At 38.0% G+C, this 20,609-nt stretch overlaps 1 protein-coding gene across 2 annotated transcripts; it reads right to left on the bottom strand.

Annotated features, from left to right (window-relative positions):
- Positions 1-240: 240 nt before the first annotated feature.
- CXCL8 (C-X-C motif chemokine ligand 8) lies at positions 241-3,481 on the bottom strand. 2 transcript variants are annotated; one of them, XM_022599479.2, is made up of 4 exons: positions 3,329-3,481; positions 2,227-2,362; positions 1,856-1,939; positions 241-1,418 (listed from the first exon to the last, which is right to left on the bottom strand). In XM_022599479.2, exons 1-4 carry the CDS (start codon positions 3,390-3,392, stop codon positions 1,397-1,399), a joined length of 306 nt encoding a protein of 101 aa, XP_022455187.1. In that variant the 5' UTR covers positions 3,393-3,481; the 3' UTR covers positions 241-1,396. The 2 variants fall into 2 exon arrangements, with proteins under 2 accessions (XP_022455187.1, XP_022455186.1); XM_022599478.2 differs by lacking the exon at positions 3,329-3,481 and having other exon boundaries at positions 2,227-3,322.
- Between the last annotated feature and the right edge of the window lie 17,128 nt (positions 3,482-20,609).

The following is a 20,609-nucleotide window of genomic DNA, read 5'->3' as shown; positions in this document are numbered from 1 at the left end:
AATGGTATACAGTAGGGAGTTGAGAATATTTTCATGATTCTGTGGAAGAGACTACTGATTGTAATCCATCTCTGGAAAGGAGTTATGCTTTTCTACAAATAAAGGTTGGTAATTTTCCACATGATATATAAAATACTAAGGGAAAGCACTTATGTTTTCTAAATCAAAGTATGATTTTTAATATAAATGAATAATACAATAAATCTTAAAACTGCCAAAGAAAAACAGGCAAACCCCTGATGACTTTGACAATTAATTTTATTTTAAATGTCTTATAGATACATTCATATTTTCATACTATCAAAAACAGTAGAAAGAGTCTCTTTGGGAACACATAAAAGCATCTTAAAGTAAAAAATAAAGTTGATGTTAAAATATACAATAATTTAAATAAAATTATGAGAATCTAATTGTTCGGAATAAATAAATAAGAAATAACAAAAAATTACTTTATTCATATTCCCTGGTGAATTTTTGCTGTTTTGAGAAAGATAGTCATAACCCAGGATTCAGGTGATTTAACACAGCACTGCATAATAAGGCTTGCAGTGACAAGACCAAACCAGGCATATTAAAAGTAGGATTGCCAACACAATTAAAATTTCAGATAAATAATGATGTATTTATACTAAAAAATTATTTATTGTTTATCTGAAAGAAAAATCAACTGGATGTGTTTTTTGTTTATTTTCTATTAATTCGCTAAATCTGGCCACTGTGATCATAATATAACAGCCTTGATCAAAGTAGTTCTGTAATACATCACTTAGTATAAAAAATAAATATAAATTCACTACCATCATTATACTTATCAACAACGTTTCTTTCCCATTTCTCCAAATTCATGCACAAACATTATTATATTTGAGGCTTAAATAAATATATAAATAATAAATAGGTGAATAAGTTACACTTCAAAATAATTTACATAACTGAATAAAATTTAAAGTGTTTCCACATGCCCTCACATCTCTGTGAGGTAGGTTAGTGGCTGAGATGTTTTCCTCCAGTTTGGGAGTGAAGAAGAAACTGAGGCTCAGTTGAACAAGGACTCATGAATCCTGGTCAGCAGACTAGGGTTGCAAGATTTAACAAAAAACAAAAACGACAAACAGGATTTCCAGCTAAATTTGAATTTACCGTACACAATGAATAATTTCTAAAATATAAGTGTGTCCTACATGGAACAATGTATGTGGGACATTAAAAAAATATTCATTGTTTTACTTAATATTCAAATATAACTGGGCATCCTGTATTTTATCTGGCAACCCTACACCAGACCTACACAGTACATGAGGCATTGAAGTAGATTTGTTTGAAGTTTCTTTGGTATCTTTACTGGGGAATTCTTGGAAACCAAGGACAAATGGATTTTTGGTTGTTGTTGTTGTTTTCATGGATCTTTCTTCTCAGCTCTGAAAAGAAATAAAATAAAATAAAAAGTTTTAAAATTAGCAATGTTCTAAATAAGAAGGAATGTATGGCTTTTGAAAATATATTTAATATAGAAATTAAGAGAGTCTTAGACATTTATGTGTTAGAACTACTCTATACTTTCAGCTATAAATAGAGAGATCAAGTAAGTTATGTAAACCAGAACACTTCTGAGATTGAGAGTCATACTAATGACACAGGACACAGGCATATACCCACACTTGCCTGGACAAACTGAGATATATGATCTCCCAGTCATGAGTACAACAAACTCACTGTTGCTGCTATTTTTTTTTAAATCAAAGAGGCAGATACTTAAAAGAAAATTTTCAGCAGCAGCAGGAAATTTATAGGTTGACTTCTGAACTGTACGTCACAGGATAAATGAAGATTCTAAATTAAAGAAAAAACAACTTACCTCTTCAAAAATATCTGTACAACCTTCTGCACCCACTTTTCCTTGGGGTTTAAGCAGACCTCTTTGCCATTGACAAGCTTAACACTGAAATAAGAGAGATATGATTAAAATAGTATTTAATGGGTTTCCAACAGCCCTTTGGCATTCAAGTCATGGTTCCTTAAGTACAGGCATAAAATATAAGTCCAAACTAATTTTTAGCTATGAGTCATGGAGGGTACAATATTTAAACGCCATGGAGACAAAGAATTTTCCCTTTCTGTTTTGCTTACTATGTATTCCTAGTACCTAGAACTTTGCTGGATTCTTCCACCTTCCTCAATTCTAGGTTTGCTAAAGTAAAGTATCTAATCACTTTTGAAATTACTTACATGATTTCTGAATTTTCACAGTGTGGTCCACTCTCAATCACTCGCAATTCTCTGATAAATTTGGGGTGGAAAGGTGTGGAGTGTGTATTTATGCATTGGCATCGAAGTTCTGAGCTCATTCTTGATAGAACTGCAGCTGTGAAAAAAAAAAAGCAATTAAGAATTGATTTCATTAACAGGCATAGCTCAGCTAGCTTCGCCCTTGGTAATTCCAGTGTGATCATTTGGTGACTGTGTGTTTGGGAAGCAACACATCTTTAGCAAACCTATTCCTGAAATTGATGGCTGGATATTCTCCTAGCCCCTGACCTCAGTTTTTCTCTTTGTTTTAAAAACAGTCGTTCCTGACAACATTGAATGACATAATGTTGTCATTATGGAGTTGTCTTTGGGCAATGTTGACATCCTCATGGTACTTCTTCTCCTACTCGACATTGCATAATCTTCTGTGATACCACAATGTTATTCATGGTAGGCAAGATCCACCAACAGGAAAATTGCCTTCAGGAAGAACTAATAGAAATATATGTGAGTTGCACAGTGATTGTCCTATATTTTAGCAAAATCTTTGATGTTTAAAAGTATATATATATATATATATATATATATATATACCATATAAAATGTTTATATATACCATAAACATTCTAAACTGTATTTATTTCATAAGAGGGATCCCAATAAGGTTTATAATCTGTCTTTAAGCCAAAGAGCCATTGATGGTTGTTTGAAGCTCGTCAATTAAATAGTACATGGAGTAAAATTACCTGAGTTTTTACTCAGTATTAAAAGATAAGATGGGTATATGTGGCCTCCAATAAAACATACTTTAAATTACAGATTTATGTTAAATATATGTATACTACAGAGTATGAATGATAGGAATAGAACTCTATATAAATCAAACTTTACAATTTTCTAAATATTATATTTATACAACCTAAAAAATTAAAGACTTCAATTTAACATTAAATGACTGCAAAGATGGTTTTCTCTTGCTGAATAAAAGGATGTCTGTTATCGAGGCATTAAGGATAATCTTTCTATCTGAGGATCACATTTAGACACAGCAAACTTCTGTAGATAAGAAGGATGTGCTTACCTTTACACAGAGCTGCAGAAAGCAGGAAGGCTGCCAAGAGAGCAATAACCAGCTTGGAAGTCATGTTTACAGAAGGCGCTGTCTTTCTGGTTTCTTCCTGGCTCTTGTCCTAGATGGTTGTGAGCTCTGCTGTCCCAGAGGACCTGTGTCAGATGGGGAGCTCCCGTGGCTTTTTATATTATAGTAAGAGTAGGGAACAAGTGCACCCTCATGCTTGCATCATGTCAGAGGAAATTCCACAATATGCAACCATCTGCCCGCCCTTTGAGAGCAGACCTGAGTCATCTGACTTCCCTAGTGATTTGTTTCTTACTAAGTTTTCAGCGTGATTGAAATTTTATTTGATCTTTCAAATAATTTTATTGAATTTTTTGGAAACATGTTTCTTTTAAAATGTTTTAAAATATTTTTTTAAATATTCAAACTTCTCAGTTTGATACATTATTGTCAGTGGTAGTTCTTTTTATTTATAAATAACTTTATCATAGTCCTATCTTGCAGTAGTCAGAGTAAGGTCATTTGTTATTGTTCTTTTTGACACAGTCATTTCTTTAGGTAACATATATGCTGTAATGATAGAGAAGGTAATCTAGTCAACCACTTTTACGAGAAGCCCATTTCTAAGCACTTTGGAAAGTTTCCAGGAACCATTACCGCTTTCAGGGAGCATGTTACAACTTTTCAAAAGATTTGGTTTTCTAATACATGCTTGACAGAGTGAAAGGGGATAGCTTTCAGTTCAGTATCGTAAATATTATCAAGTAACTTCTGAGTAATGTGGGAATCTATAGATGGGTAAGACTAAGTACTTGTTTTTAAAGAGTTTGGTCTGTCAGAATAAGAAAGCAATATAAGGACCAGGCTATGTTACAGAACAGACAAGTGGTATCAAGATATTTATTCCAACAAGGGCACAAGGGCAGAATCTTCCATAAGCATTTTGAGCAGGGTATTGAAGTGCAGAGGACTCTAATAAAGGAGGGTGAAGGGAAACAGCATGTTCTAGATAGAGATGCTGTTCAAAGACACTCAAGTGGTAAAAGGAAGAATTGTTTATGTTCCAGGATGTGGTTCCCTGGGATTACTTGGTTGGAGTGGGATGAGGTGGTGTGTAATGGAAAAGTAAGCAGTATATACTTAGTGGAAAGAGCATCTGGGTTTAAACCCTTGTTCAGCCACTAATTTTTGTGTGGCTTTTAAGCTTTCTGAATTCCAGTTTCCATATCTATAAAATGGTTTTAATAACATCCACCTGTCTCATAAAGTTCATATACGTAAACTTCCTGGCTTAACTTTTAAGCTGGTGAATTTCCATCTACCCCAAGAGCCATGGCTTGTATTTCTCATTTTTGTCAGATGGTTGACTTCCAAACTGCAAAGATATTCCACCAAAAATCATTTCTTAAAAATCTCATTTGCCTTAGAGGATTCTTGATAAAAGATTGGTTTCTGAAATACAAAGTTGAGCCAGATTTCAGCATGTAATGCAATAATATAATAAAATAGAAACAACATCAGTGTAAATTATGATTTGCTAGAATTTAAAGCTCCAGATCAAAATCTGGTTGCATTAGGGTTCGTTACCATTTTGGATAGAAAATCTGGAGTACAGAGTCTTAAAATCTATGGAATTCTAGAATGCTTGAGGAAGCACCTAGTTTAAATACCGATATAGGATTTAAATTAAATTCTTGACAAAAACATTATTGAAAATTAGGCCAAGAGTAATGATGTTTCAGAATGTGAACACTTGTGGTTTGGGGAGAGAACGTCCTTTGCTGAAAGATTTGTATAGTGACCCCAACTAACTTCTTAAATATAACTTCAATTTACTTGATATCAGGGACTGTGTGTGTGTTTTTTAATCCTCACAACAATGGGATAAGTAATAATGCCCTCATTTTACAGATGAGGAAACTCAATAACGTCTCCAAGTTCATATATCTAAGTAGTGGTGGAGCTGAGAGCTTTAGTCCTGGTCTAAAAGCACATTTACAAAGGGGAGATGAAAAGACTTTTCTTCAGGACAGTGGAACACCAAACCACCTTTGTATGACTCAATGAAGTTTCTTTCTCTGTCCCTCGTGGGTCCTCAGAGATGAGTCTGGACTTCCTTGGAAAGGGAAGGGAGCTTAAAATAGTAAAAGAAAAAATAGAATCTTACGTCAACTTCTGTAGCAAAGTAAATGTTTATTATGTACAATGCAGTTCTTACTCTTTTAAAATCTATTTTAGGAACTTGATTGTTCACATATTTATTTAATATATGTTGATTATCTGCTAATGCCAGGTCTTGGAGTAGGAGATGTGAATACTCTTTAAATCAGATATAGTCTCTGACTTCGAGGAGTTTGCAATCTAATGTAGAATATGGACAATTAGTTACACAAGCAAGTACAATACAGTGGATGAGTATTATAACATGTATAATTATAGGAAGCTTAGGGAGCAAACAAATGGGACCTCTGATGCAGTTTTGATGAATGAGGTTGTCTGAAGAAACAAGTTTAAGACTGTGATGTAGTGCCTTAGTCTTGGTGATGAGTAGGACTAAGACCAGTGGAGAGGAGAGAAGGCGGTACTGCTTTGCTAGTGTGGGGGAAAGCAAGTACAAGGTGGTAAGATGTAAGAGAATATGGCCCAACTGGGTTCCTGAAATTGTTGAGCATTGCATGGAAAATATGCGTGGAGTGAAGAGATAAAAGTAGGGACCAGATATGTAAACAAGACCCGAGTCTTTAAGAAAATTCTCAGTCTCTTTGCTCTAGTAATGCTGGTTTGTTCAGCAAAGACATATTCTCATATGGAAAGACACTGAGGTGACTGGTTCAGGGCATCATCACTAGGACCCAATTATACTAGTGGTACCACTAAGACACTCAGAGTTCTGAGGAATTGCAAACATTCCTCTACTTTTAACTCAGGGTTGCCTTAGTAATTTTGCAACTTACCTAAGCACCTTGTTTCCCTATCCCATCTCCTTATCTCTTCCCTTCCTCTTCTCTGCATCCTGACATCATCCTTAGAGGTTGAGCTAATGAGTTCCATTTAACCTAGATGCTCACAATTTTTTCAGAATGGAGCATTCATTTATAAAGCAAAAGGACATCTTTGCAAATGTTGTTGATCTCTCCCAGTGTAACCTTGATGCATTTTGTCCTTAGACTCTCTTCATCAGAGGTAAGGTTGGACAAAGACAAAGAGACTAGAGGGGGCAGTAATTCTGGCCTTGTCCCACTTCTGTAAAGGTAACTCTATGAGTCATTGCATAGTAAGTAAAAGGGCTAAATTGGGTTAAGTAAAAAACAAAAAAACAAACAAACAGCTAATTAGCCTGTTTGAGGAAATGCTGCTTCAAAATAGAGCAGATTGGAGTGAAAAGTTTAAATGAAGAGCAAAGCTGCACATAAATACAAGTGATATTTTGTCACCCTGTAGGAATGAATGGGACTATTGACCAGTAATCTGTTTATTTAAGTTCCAACCAGCACTTAACAAAGAGCACCCAGAGATCTTCACCATAGCCATGGGACCAAGTCCATCATCCAAGAAAGGGAAGAGCTGAAGAAAGAGTCAAAACAAAGACAGGCATTTACTTTTTCCACCTTGCCAAGTAACTCTTCTTCTTCCAGGAAACTCCTCACAAGAAAACTGAATGTCTTTCTAGTGCGTTAAACAGTTTATGTCCCATCCCCACCTCTCCGCCCCACTCCCACTTCAAATAGGTATTGTAGAATTAGGAAATTTTTGTAAACGTAAACAAAGTTGTATTCACATAATAAAGCAGAATGCGGTGGGAAAAACATGGACTTTGAAGTGAGATGAACTTGGGTTTGAATCTTTCCCCTGCTGATTAACCAAGAGACCTAGAGCAAGTCAACTCTATGCTGGCATTGCATCTGCTACTGCTAAAATTTGAGCCACCTTTCCCAAAACCAGTAGCAAAGTCTCAACTTGCACCTGGAATTTTTTCTCCCTTTGAGGAAATTAGTCTCAGCTCAACAGTCCTTGAGGTTAAGAGAATCATAGACAAAATGCTAAACACATATCACTGAATTTGACCTACAATATTGTTAATACTAAGATCATAAACATAAAATACCTACCCCCTGAAATTTTAGTCAATAAAACTAAGACTTAGTTGAAAGATTTAAAACACATTCTTGCCTTTTACAGATAAAAAACATTTCTCTGTACTTCGTTAATATGATAACTTAATTTCCTCCAGGGCTACAGAACATTTCAGTTCCATCTCCAAATTCAAATGTCTCCAGTTAACGATTCATAAAAATACTAAGAAAAGTTGGTCCATACTGCTAAAAGTGTTCTACCTTTTAAAGAAAAGACATTTTTCAAAGTCTTGACAAGTTAGAGAACAGAAACAGCTAAATGCTTTGGTTTTGAGCAATGTCAAGTCAGAGTAACTTAAATTTAAGGGTATGCATGGCTGTTGGACTAGGTCAACCCTGCCTTCAAACCTACCCCTCCACCACTTATTAACCAAACAACCATGGGAAGTTATTTTAACCTCATTGTCTCAGTTTCCTCATCTGTAAAATGAAGATAACTCCGATTCCACAGGATCACAGTGAGAGTTAAGTGAAGAAATACATGGAAAACGTCAAGAGTGGTGCCTGGCACATACGAAGTACTCAATAAATGTCAGTTTTTTCCCTCTAATCTGTCACTTAAGGTACACTTCACCTTGCCTGGAGTGGGAGAACTATATATATATATATATTTTTTAATTTACCAATCAAAAAGTAAAGATGTATTGACACAACAGGTCTCTTAAAGCTGTTTTTTTTCTTCTAATTATAGAGCTTTCTTTTTATGCCTAAAAATTTAATTCATGTTTATGTGTTTAAAAAAACACTGTTGATATACACAGGGGATTGAGTATTGTTTCCAATTCTATCTCCCAAATCAATGAAGATTTTGAGATGGAGTTTAAAGGATGGGATTGGAGGAAGAGGCTGGTTGTGGAAACAGACATTTATTATGGACTTGGGAGATCTAAGATCAGCCTGTCTTCAATATGAAAAAAATAATAATTAAGTGTAACTGTTTACTTGTAGTCATTTCTTTGTTATATTTTTGGAAAAAAAGTTTTAGAGATTGTTTACTCCAGTGTTTATAATAAAATATATATCTTCAAAATAACAATTATATGTTATTTGCCACTAGGATTCTTTCGTGTGAAGTAAAGATCATAGGAAATGAAATCACATGGCAAAAAGGGAAGTTGCTATATTAGAAATGACTGGACTTATGCGTGCATTTAATTTTGTCTTGAGGTAACCAAGACCCACACAAGCAGTTGAGTCAAGGGACAGGAAGTAAGAAAAAGGTTTTAAAAATGGTGATTCAAGGTTGTACAATTTTATAAAGTTATTCTTCCTCTTTTCTTAAAAGTTTATTACTTTGATCTTTTCTTATAGACAAGTGATATTCTTAAAAGCTGAGTTGAGATGAAACTCTTAGCAATTTGAAGAAAGTAGCTAAAGTGGAAAAACAGATCTTATGTTGTAGTTTCACCATTCTCCTTTCATAAAACTTTGATTGTTTTGAAGTTTTTGTTTCAAAATGTGAGCTTCACCTTAATTAGTTCTTTTCCCCAGTTTGGCCTTAGGGATTATTGAAGTATTTAAGACACAATCTGATTGGAATCCAAAGTCCATGCCAGTAAATCACAGCAAGATCCTTTCTGACCCACCTCCTAGAGAAATAGAAATAAAAACAAAAATAAGCAAATGGGACCTAATGAAACTTAAAAGCTTCTGCACAGCAAAGGAAACCATAAACAAGACGAAAAGACAACACTCAGAATGGGAGAAAATATTTGCAAATGAAGCAACTGACAAAGGATTAATCTCCAAAATAGACAAGCAGCTCATGCAGCTCAATATCAAAAAAACAAACAACCCAATCCAAAAATGGGCAGAAGACCTAAATAGACATTTCTCCAAAGAAGACATACAGATTGCCAACAAACACATGAAAGGATTCTCAATATCACTAATCCTTACAGAAATGCAAATCAAAACTACAGTGAGGTATCACCTCACACCAGTCAGAATGGCCATCATCAAAAACTCTACAAAGAACAAATGATGGAGAGGGTGTGGAGAAAAGGGAACCGTCTTGCACTGTTGGTGGGAATGTAAATTGATACAGCCACTATGGAGAACAGTAAGGAGGTTCCTTAAAAACTAAAAATAGAACTACCATATGACCCAGCTATCCCACTACTGGGCATATACCCTGAGAAAATCATAATTCAAAAAGAGTCATGTACCACAATGTTCACTGCAGCTCTATTTACAATAGCCAGGACATGGAAGCAACCTAAGTGTCCATCGACAGATGAATGGATAAAGAAGATGTGGCACATATATACAATGGAATATTACTCAGCCTAAAAAGAAACAAAATTGAGTTATTTGTAGTGAGGTGGATGGACGTAGAGTCTGTCCTACAGAGTGAAGTAAGTCAGAAAGAGAAAAACAAATACTGTAGGCTAATGTATATATATGGAACCTAAAAAAAAAAAAAAAAAGTGGTTCTGAAGAACCTAGGGGCAGGACAGGAATAAAGACGTAGACAGAAAGAATAGACTTGAGGACACGGGGAGGGGGAAAGGTAAGCTGGGACGAAGTTAGAGAGTGGCATGGACATATATACACTACCAAATGTAAAATAGATAGCTAGTGGGAAGCAGCTGCATAGCACAGGGAAATCAGCTCCGTGCTTTGTGACCACCTAGAGGGGTGGGATAGGGAGGGTGGGAGGGAGACGCAAGAGGGAGGGGCTTTGGGGATATATGTATACATATAGCTGATTCACTTTTTTATACAGCAGAAACTAACACACCATTGTAAAGGAATTATACTCCAATGAAGAAAAAAGTCCATGTCAGATTCTGTTAAAATGAGCTCAACCCATCTGTGCAGTTGTTGATGTAAGTCTTACCTGACTGGAAATTCCTCAAGGTCAGAGACCATGTCTGCCTTCTTTACACCGTGTGCCAGCTTCTAGCCCAGTGTCTGCAACAAACAGGTGCTCGATAAACATTTCTCAAATGAAAGTAAAACTTCCCCAGTTCTCAGAAGTTTTCCCACCAAGAGCATTATCAGCAAAAGGAAGTAAAAATGTTTATCTTTGTCTATTTTTGTTCTCCCTCAGGGACAATTGTTTTATTTTCATGAACCCAGAAGGATCCAGTATGGAAACTACAGTTTTAGTTCACGCTCTCATTTAGTGATGGATAGATAAAACAGTAACCAGTTCAGTCAAGCAGCAGTTTCCTTGTTTGGTGAATAAACCAAACCAAGCAGCTTTCTAGGCTGCTCCCGGGCTGGGGTAAGAGGTACAACATAGCAGGCAGGGAGAGGGGTGGAGAGCAGTGTGTGGGGACTCTCGGTGACTAGCATCCACTGATGGAGGAGGTCTCTGCTGCCTCCTTCTTCCCATCAGCTGTGTTTCACAGACCACGGAGAGTCCAGAAGACCACACAGACAGTCTTTCCAGAGGCCAGTGAGTGAACTTGAATGGTGACCCACAGAGTTAGTCTAATTAACCTTAAACGTGCTAAGACTAAACAGATTCACTTCCCTTGTGAATAAAAATAAGACTAACTTTTCTTTAATCATACGTACAACAGTTATCGCCATCCAATGGAGAAAGTGACCAACTTTTCCTGTGCATTGTTCCTACCACATAATCAGTCCCTAATAACCCGCAGTGGTTCTTAACCTTTTTCATTTTAACCACTTAATCCTTTGAAAATATAATGAAAGTCCTGTGCCCTCTCCTTACCCCTAAATCCACCTAAGCCTAAATGTACAAAGTTGTGAATCGAGTTTCAGAAATTCACTGACCTCTGTTAAAAACTCTTAAGGAGTAAAATCAATAAAGGGTATATTGGAAGTAGAACACTTGAGATTAATGAGTGCATTCTGAGTTTACTGTCTTTAGGTCAACTGAAAGAGAAATGATATTTTCTGCCTGCTGCTTGTGGTCCCTGCATACGTCCAGGACAGAGGCTTTAGGAAAAAATTCTTGATGTTCTCAAAAGAGAAGGTGGAGATGGATAAGGACAAGAGTGAGAAAGTAGAAGAGAATCTTCATATTCAATGAGTTCAAGATATGAATGACCTTTAGTTTTCTTGTTGCCCGTAAGAGGAAAGCCCAAATCCATCCAAAAAGATGAAAAGTGAGTACTGCTTTCAACTGATGCAATCTCCTTAGCTAGTTTGCTAAAAGGCAGTGCCAGTGGCATAAGGCGACTAAGATAGAGGGTGAAAGTTTATTCCTTTCATAATTCCCTTCAGCTCGCCAAATAGATATATAATTCAAGAAAAATCTATATGATGTTTTCACATAAAAAGAAAACAAAATCAGAAAATAATTCCGCTTGTGTATGGGTTTAGAGATGTGAGCCAGCCTCTCAGAATTCCCCAAATTTATGCAAAATAAGGATATAAAACTTCTTTATCCATCTCTCCTTAATCTGGTGCTCTGTATTATCTGATTTCCAGATTTGAGATGCTTTTGCCTCGAGGCAGTTTATCTTCTCATCTAACATAATTTACTATTTGCCACATCTAGGGTGTTCTTTTTCTTGATTATATCATTGTTACTCATCAAAATTAAATCCTTCTTCGTGATCCCTAAACCAGGAAGGAGGAAATCACCACCCACAGAATCCAGTGGAGTTCTAAACAAAGGAACATCTGTCCACTCCAGACCTGTTGGATGAACTTTTCATGTACTTCCCTTTCCCCAACTGTTTGGGGGGTGGTGAATCTGGAAAACACCACTGGCATTGTCCTCTACAAAGTTGGAGATAAAAGCAAAATGGGCAGCAGAGGGTAGAAATAGATAAAAATAACACACCCAGCCAGAAAAGCAGGACCTTGAAAACACACACTAAAGAGACCCAAAGAAAAATGAAACAGGTATTGGAGAGCCAAGGTTAATGGGGAGAATTAAAATGGCACATTTCTCTTCTGAGCTTGACTTGCTTAGGCATCAGCGATGAGTGCAGAGATACCTCCCTCAAGAATAATTGTACTAACAGGGCCTTATAACTTAGTACATCATATGTTTTATTTTTTGTAATTGTCACAATGACCCTATATTTTTGTATTATTTATTCCCATTTAACAGATGAGGAAACAGACTCAAAGAGATTAAGCAATTTGCAGATGGTCAGCCAGCAAGTAGGAGAGAGAATTAGGATTTGAATCTAAACAAGAAGTCCAGAGATTCTATGCCACCTCAAGGAAGTTTCTCTCCTGTGTCTGTGAGTCTCACACACTTGGTTTTGAGCACATTTCCCTTCTTTCCCGCACCCTCTCCTGCCTGAGAGGATTTAGAAGCCTGGAGAAGAGGAATTTGATTCAGTGAGGGAGAGGGGGACACCATAATCCAATAGAAGAACTAGTTCTTCCTCCTGTCAAAGCCTAGGGCTTTCATTTGTAAAATCAGGGAATTTGCCTATACGGTCCCTACTGTCTGATGCTTTATTCTAAGAAGCACAGTGTATGTGTAATAGTTGGAGAACTGTCCCTGGGAAACTCGACCACTTGTGCCAGGAGAGGACACTCGCCCAAACCTGAGATTTCACAAAATTTCAAGAGAATGTGCACTTGCCCTTAAATGTAGTTAACTAAAAAGTTTCACTTGCATGGTTCTCATCAACTGAGAGGAGAAGAGCCTTAATTTTGATGGGTTTAATGAAGAAAGAGTCTAGAATTGGAGGTCACGGGGATGGTGTGTTTACCATCAGACTCCTATTCCCCCCACCTTCCAAGAATGAGAGGAAGTGCTTCCCGTGCACCCCTTTCTTCTGACACCATTTCCTCTTACTTGGTTTCTTCATGACTCTTAGATCATTTGCAGCTGCTGACCCTTTACTGTGAAACAAGGAATACGGTTGGAGTTGGAAAATTTTTTTGAAAGAACTAAAGCCCATCTGATTTGTTGGAAAGCAAAAACATCAAATTTGATGGCTATTACTTGAAAATATATGGAAAGGGAATTCATTTTCCCATTATTCATCCATTTAACAAATATTTACAGAGTACCTTCTATATTTCAAACACTTTTCTAGTTGCTGGGGAAATGTTAGTGGAAAACGTGAATAGAAATGGCTACCCTTAGTTTTAGTTGTATAAATGTTATGAGGAAAAGAGCAGGGCAGGGTGATCAGGCTGTCAGGTGGGTGAGGGGATGAGCAGATTACAGCACTGGGGAGTCCAGGGAAGCCTCCCTGAGAGGTTGAGTTTGAACTAAGAACTGAAAGGTATAGGAATTGGCTAAATGGCTATGTGGGAGGATATTCCAGGCAAAGGGCCAGCTAGAGGTAACAGTTTGAGTTGGGAGCTTGGTTGTATACTTGAGGAATAGTAAAGGAGGCCAGCGTGGCTGGTGCAGGGAAAGGAAATAATGAATAGGAAAGGAGGACAAAGAGTAAGGGGCTATATCAGATGGGCTTTGTAGGTCATTATAAGGATTTCAGCTTTTATTCTGCATGGAGAGCCATTGGAGGGTCTGCAGTAAATCAGTGACATGATCTGACTCTCTAGCTGCTGGGTGGAGATGGGGCAGGGTGCGGGCGCTGCAGGGGAACAGTTTGTAGGGAAGGCAGATGACCAGTTAGAGGTTACTGTGGAAAGCCACAGTGATAATTGTTTATACCAGGCCAGAGTGGTAATAGCAGAGGTGGTAACTAGTGGTCAGATCCTGGATATTTTAAAGGCAACAGAAAATCCTTAGAGATTGGGTATGAGGTGAGAAAAAGAAAAGTCGTTGATGATGAAGATTTCAAATGCAAGCTGTTGGAAGGATGGAGTCTCCACAAGCTTAGATGCTTGAGGCAGCATCTAAACTACTGTTGCCAATACCCTTTAACCAACATCTCCCCATTTCCCCCACCCTCCCAACCCTGGTAACTACTGTTCTATTCTCTGCTTCTATGTATTTAACTTTTTTGATTCCACACATAAGTGAGATTATGCAGGTTGGGTATTTTTTGTTTTTTTTTTTCTTTCTGTGTCTGACTTATTTCACATAGCATAATGTCCTCCACATCCATCCATGTTGCTGCAAATGGCAAGATCTCCTTCTTTCCTAAGTCTGAATTATATGTGTGTATATATATATATATGGAAATTTCTTTTTTTTCTTCCGGCTTTATTGAGATATAATAGATATATAACATTGTATGAGTTTAAGGTGTACAATGTATTGATTTGATCCACTCATCCGTTGATGAATGCTTGGATCGTTTCCATATTTTGGCTGTTGTGAATAATGCTACAATGAATATGGGAGTGCAGATATCTCTTCAAGGTACTGATTTCAGTTTCTTAGGATATATGTCCAGAAGTAGGATTCTTGGATCATATGGTAATTCTATTTTTAGTTTTACAAGCAACTTCCATACTATTTTTCATAGTGGCTACACCGATTTATATTCTCACCAGCAGTATACAAGTGTTCCCCTTTCTCCACATCCTGGCCAACACTTATTATCTTTTATGGTTTTTCTTTTCTTTTCTTTTCTTTTTTTTTGTAATAGCCGTACCAACAGGTGTAGGCAGTGTTTCATTGTGGTTTGCCTTTCCCAGATGATCAGTGATGTTGAGCACCTTTTTATATATCTGTTGGCCACTTGTATGCCTTCTTTGGAAAAAATGTCTATTCAAGTCCTTTGCCCATTTTTTAATCAAGTTGGGTTTTTGGATTTTGTTGCTGTTGTTTTGCTATTGAGTTGTATGGGTTTTTTATATTTTGGATATTAGCCCCATATCACTTACATGGTTTGAAAATATTTTCTCCCAAACTCTGGGTTGACGTTTCAGTTTGTTGATGGTTTCCTTTGCTGTGCAAGGGCAATTTAGTTTGATGTAGTCCCACTTGTTTATTTTCCCTTTTGTTGTCTGCACTTTTGGTGTCATATCCAAAAAATCATTGCCACGGACAATGTCCTGGATTATTTTTCCTATGCTTTCTTCTAGGAGTTTTATGGTTTTAGGTACTACATTTGTGTCTTTAATTCATTTTGAATTGATTTTTGTGTATGGTGTAAGATAAGGATCCAGTTTCATTCTTTTGCATGTGGATATCCAGTTTTCCTTATACCATTACCTGAAAAGACAATTCTTTCCCCATTGTGTGTTCTTGGTGCCTTTGTTGAAAATTAGGTGACTGTATATACTTGGGTTTATTTCTGGGCTCTCTATTCTGTTCCATTGATCCATGTGTCTATTTTTATGCCAGTACCATATTGTTTTGATTACTAAGGCTTTGTAATATAATTTGAAATCAGAAATTGTGGTATCTCCAACTCAATTCTTTGTTTTCAAGATTGCTTTGGCTATTCAGGGTCTTTTGCAGTTCTATATGAATTTTAGACTTTGTTCCCATTTCCGTGAAAAATGTCATTGGAATTTTGATAGGGATTGAATTGAATCTGTATTTAGCTTTGAGTAGATTAGGTTTTTTTTTTAATAAGTTAATGTATTTAATTCTTACCACAAATTTATGTTTTCGGTGCTATTTTCATTTGACAAGTGAGAAAACTGAGGCTAAGAGAGTAAAAATTGTGTACACACAGCAAACAAGCAGCTGGACTCAAATCTGAATTCATATCTGAACCCCAGTCTCTCTGATCCCAAAGCCTGGGCCCTTTCCCCTCTACAGAAAGAAGGTCAGGCTGGGTGTGGATCCAGCAGCCTATAGAGTTTATATCTTGATGGCCTAAGTTCTGAAAACTATAATGAAAAAGACCATTTTAAGCCTAGAAAGTAAGGGTTATAAGAACATCAGGAAAAGCTACTGATAGGTCTGAAGCTGCTTAGAAGACTGAAAACTGCCCCATCACTACCACATCCATAAATCTATTCAATAACATCTGTGGTTTATAAATAGAGTTTATCAACAGGGTGTGGGTGAGGGATGGAAGTATATTTGTCCAGAGTCTTGCATTCACAAAAACTCTTAAAGCTGGTATTTAATGTTATCACTGAATAAGGTCACACCCTCAGTCACAGACATATATTGGCAGGATTGAAAACATTAGATATTTAGTGTTCAGCTTTGAACTGTTTATCCCATCCTGGACACAGAGCCTGAATGCACAATGAAATGCTTATATTTTTAGTAACATGACTATTGCAATATATTTGTGCAATCTTAAGAGTATAATTTATTAAATATAAACTGTTGGTTTATTTTTAAAAGTCTTTTAATCCTGTTTTGATATGCCTTTTCCTTTTTCTTCTTCCTCTTCTTTCTTCTCCTCCCCTTCTCTTCTCCAGTATATTTATATTCTAATAAAAGAGAGAAAAAGAGGGAGTGGCTCAGGTTCACCTTGACCTTTCAGGGGATTCATGAAAGAACCCTACAGCACAGCAAAGCATTACCTACCTTCACAAATATACCATGTTGAGGAAAAAGGATTCTGAAAAAATAAGATATTTTATCTTTCCTGTGTTGAATAAGTGTTCCTGATGCAGGTCTTGAGCTGTGCATGAATTTCACCCTGGGTGCTTTCAGAATCCTGCAGCCTGGTCAGTTAGTGTGTAGTAAGCTACTACTGGTTGCCCTTAATCATATCTAGGTGGCACTGTAGAAAGGTTTGTAGATGGAAAAGGCAAACACAAAGAATCCTAGAGCTGTTCAGTCTGTCCCAATACAAGCCCCACCTTGTGGTCAGAAAGCAGCAACCCCATCCTCTTGTCTACAAAAGAATTGCCAAAAGGTGCGCTTCGGAGAGTTTCAGGAAATGCAGCCAGCATTTTAGGCAAGCATGTCATCCTCTTTTCCTTGGCTTTTCTCATTTTCTGGAACTGTATCAGTTCACTTGTTCATTTCCTGCGTGTGTGTATGTGAATGTGTTTGCTGTTGCATTTAAAAACCTGAGCTTGTCATTTGCTACGTGTACCTCCTCTCAGTTTGATCTTCATCAGAATTTCCAAAACCTCTGGGAAATTTGGCTTCCCAGTTGCTTATTCTTCGATTTACGGTGTTAGGGTCAAGTGAGTTTGCTCTGAATTGCTTCAGTTTGGAATCACCTTGAGAATTAACATGTAGCCTCAGCAACAGTGGCTGGGCAGAGAGTTTGTGGCTGTAGATTGTGTGCATGTGTGCTGGGGAAAGGGGACAGTCCATCTGTCTGTCTGTTTGTTCAGGGTGGGGAGGGATGAAAGGAGGAAAGAGAGGAAAGGATGAATAAGAAGAAGATGAGCAAAGGTTTTAGGACACCTCAGTTTTTCTCTCCAAAAAGCACGCATTACCTTAACTTCAAAGACTATTAAAATGGTTACATCAAAACAGCTCTGGGGGGCTTCCCTGGTGGCGCAGTGGTTGAGAGTCCACCTGCCGATGCAGGGGACACGGGTTCGTGCCCCGGTCCGGGAAGATCCCACATGCCGCGGAGCGGCTGGGCCCGTGAGTCATGGTCGCTGAGCCTGCACGTCCGGAGCCTGTGCTCCGCAACGGGAGAGGCCACAAACAGTGAGAGGCCCGCGTACTGCAAAAAAAAAAAAAAAAAAAAAAAAAACAGCTCTGGGATATGTACTAATGCAGTGTACAGTAGTACCGCCTTTTTCAAAAAATTGTGGTAAAATAGGCATAACGTAAAATTTACCATCCTAACCATGGTTAAGTAAGTGCACAGCTCAGTGATAGTAAGTACATTCTCATCGCTGTGCAGCCATCAACACCGTCCATCTTCTGAACTCTTAGTACTGACTTCTGAATAAAAATTATCTTAGTTCAAACTAAGGTTCTGATATTTACTAGAATCATATGCCTGAGGCCTCAGTTTATCTCACCTATACATTTTTTTTTCTTCAAAGCAAACCCATAGGGCTGTTGTGAGGCTTAAATAATAATGCTTGTAAAGTGCTTAACATAGTGATAAATGATCCATTACTGTTAGTATGATCTCATGGAATTCTAGCCACTTGTTACTTCCCCATGAATGGCGTGAAGACTCTCTACCATCATCTCGTGACGCTAGATCCCTGGCAAACACACCTTGTTGCTATGTAGATTTTTTGTTATGATGATGATTTTTAGAGCTGTGTTTCATTTCCCACAGCAGGGAAATTGGCTGGGCGGTGGGGGAGGGGGGGGCGGGAAGAGTACCTGCCAAGGAAATCAAAAATAGCCTTTTGAATAACTCTGTTCCAACACGTACAAATTATCTACTTATCTCAACAACTAGAGCAAGAAATGCTCCGAATCCGTGAGGCAGGGCCTGGGTTGGGGGAGGGCTTGGGTAGGGTCTGGGCAGCCAGTCCTCGGCACAGCTTTGGTAGGGCAGCCTCCATCCAAGAAGTCAGACTCAAAGACAATGACTTCTCTGGGCCCATATCCCCTTCTTGTGACTTTTGTAGCTCCGGCTAACCCAGTGGACAGCCAGGGAGGGCACAGCCTACTTACTTCCCTAGCTTGGTGCCTACCTCGTGTCTTGCCCTTGTCCCTCCTAACCCCCAGTGCCCCATAGAATATCTGAGTTCAGTGCCACAGCCTGTCAGGGCTGCTTTATAGGCAATTTTATGACAGATTAAATTTAAAAGACTCTTGTAGGAATTATAATTTATCTCTGTTTATGGAACATACATTATCCCATTCATTCCTCAGATATGACCCTTCCTCACTTCCTCTCTCCCTCCCTTCCTCCTCAACATTTATAATTCCTGATTATAAATATGATTCACAGTCAGTATTAGAAAATTTGGGAAATAAAGAAAATATAAAGAAGAACCCCAAAATTATCTGCAATCTCACCACTCCAGAGATAAAGACTTTTATATATACATTCCAATGTTGTCTGTTTTTATGAGCATATATTTCAAAGTTTGTATTGTACCGTGCAGACAATTGTCTGTTCCACTTACTTCACCTTCCACTCTCTTGTCGGCATTCCCTCTCAGTCAGTACACCTCACGCTTTTTAACGCTTATAATCTATTATAACATGTGGTTTTTCCAAATCACTTTTTCAAACATCTCTTCTATTTGGGGTTTCTCCCCTTCCCCAGCTCCAGCCACTGCACTGGGCTGAGCCCTCCTGTCTTTGGTCTGGATCAGCACAGAAATCTCATTGGTCTAACCTCAATCTTCATCCCTTCACCATCCATTCATTCCTGCCAAGCGAACTTTCTAAAATGCAAATCTAACCATGTCTTTCCTGGTTTTAATCTTCAATGATCTTCAAGATAAAATCCGCACTCCTCTGCTTGAGAAAAGTCCTTCTCCACTGAGCGCTTCTGGATCTGTCTGTCTCCTCTCCTCTGGCTTCGGTCCTTCCATTCTTGGCTCTTGGAGCCCAGTGCATGTTGTCTGGAACATATTTCTCCACTCCCCCTGCCCACCCTTTTCCTCAGCAAACCCACTGATCCTTTACAAGATCTAGGCAAAGTCTCAGCAAATGTACTGATCCTTTACAAAGATCCTCTCCAACTTGCCCTCAATCTGCCCCGTCTGGGTTTGGGGCTCCTGATTTGCTCTCCCTCGATTATGTGAGCCTACCCCTAGCCTAGTGGGAACAGCAGAATCACCTGGAAGTCTCGTTAAAACACAAATCTTGTAACTCTACTCCTAGAGTTTCTGTCTCAGGAGGTCTGCGGGGCTGAGATTTCGCATTTCTAAAAGTTCCCAGATGTTGCCTATCCAGGGAACAGACTTTAATCCCCACAGCTCTAGCCTCATATACCATATCGTAAGTGATTTCTTTTGTTTCTCCCTTCTGATCAGTGACTTCTGTGTAACAGGGTCTGAAATAAACCCCAAGATCCTAGCCTATGGTGAACACATTAAAAACACCTCCTGAATAGAGGAACCCTTCCAGGAGTCCTGACTCAGCAGCAGAGTGGTAACCGTGACCATCCACAGTTCCTCAGCAGACGCCACTGTGATGAATTCCTGAGGCATGACTCAGAAGAAATTCCTGTGCAATGCCTTTTGCAGACATGTTGCAGGAGTCATGAGTATAAGCCCTTTGACTGCATGTGGAACTTCCTGAGGATTTTGGAAATCTCCCTTTAAATCCCCTTTCCTCAATGAATTTTCTCTCACAAGATGCCTCAAAAGTAAGAATAGTAAGGCATTGTTTTCCTGTGGATAGATCATCAGTTGCGTAAATGCCTCTAACTTTGCGGTTAAGAGTCACAAAAAGATATAGAGGAAGCTACATGAAGTTTATCTTAAAATTTTGGTAAAAATCTTTTCCATGTGCAGGTTATTTGTATTTCTGGTAGAGG

This window comes from Delphinapterus leucas, chromosome 5 (genome assembly GCF_059928025.1).
Source record: "Delphinapterus leucas isolate spDelLeu-1000000601 "Yukka" chromosome 5, BTC_Dleu_Yukka2, whole genome shotgun sequence".
Taxonomy (NCBI): domain Eukaryota; kingdom Metazoa; phylum Chordata; class Mammalia; order Artiodactyla; family Monodontidae; genus Delphinapterus; species Delphinapterus leucas.
The sequence above is the reverse complement of the archived record's forward strand: the minus strand, read 5'-3'. Positions and strand labels throughout refer to the sequence as shown.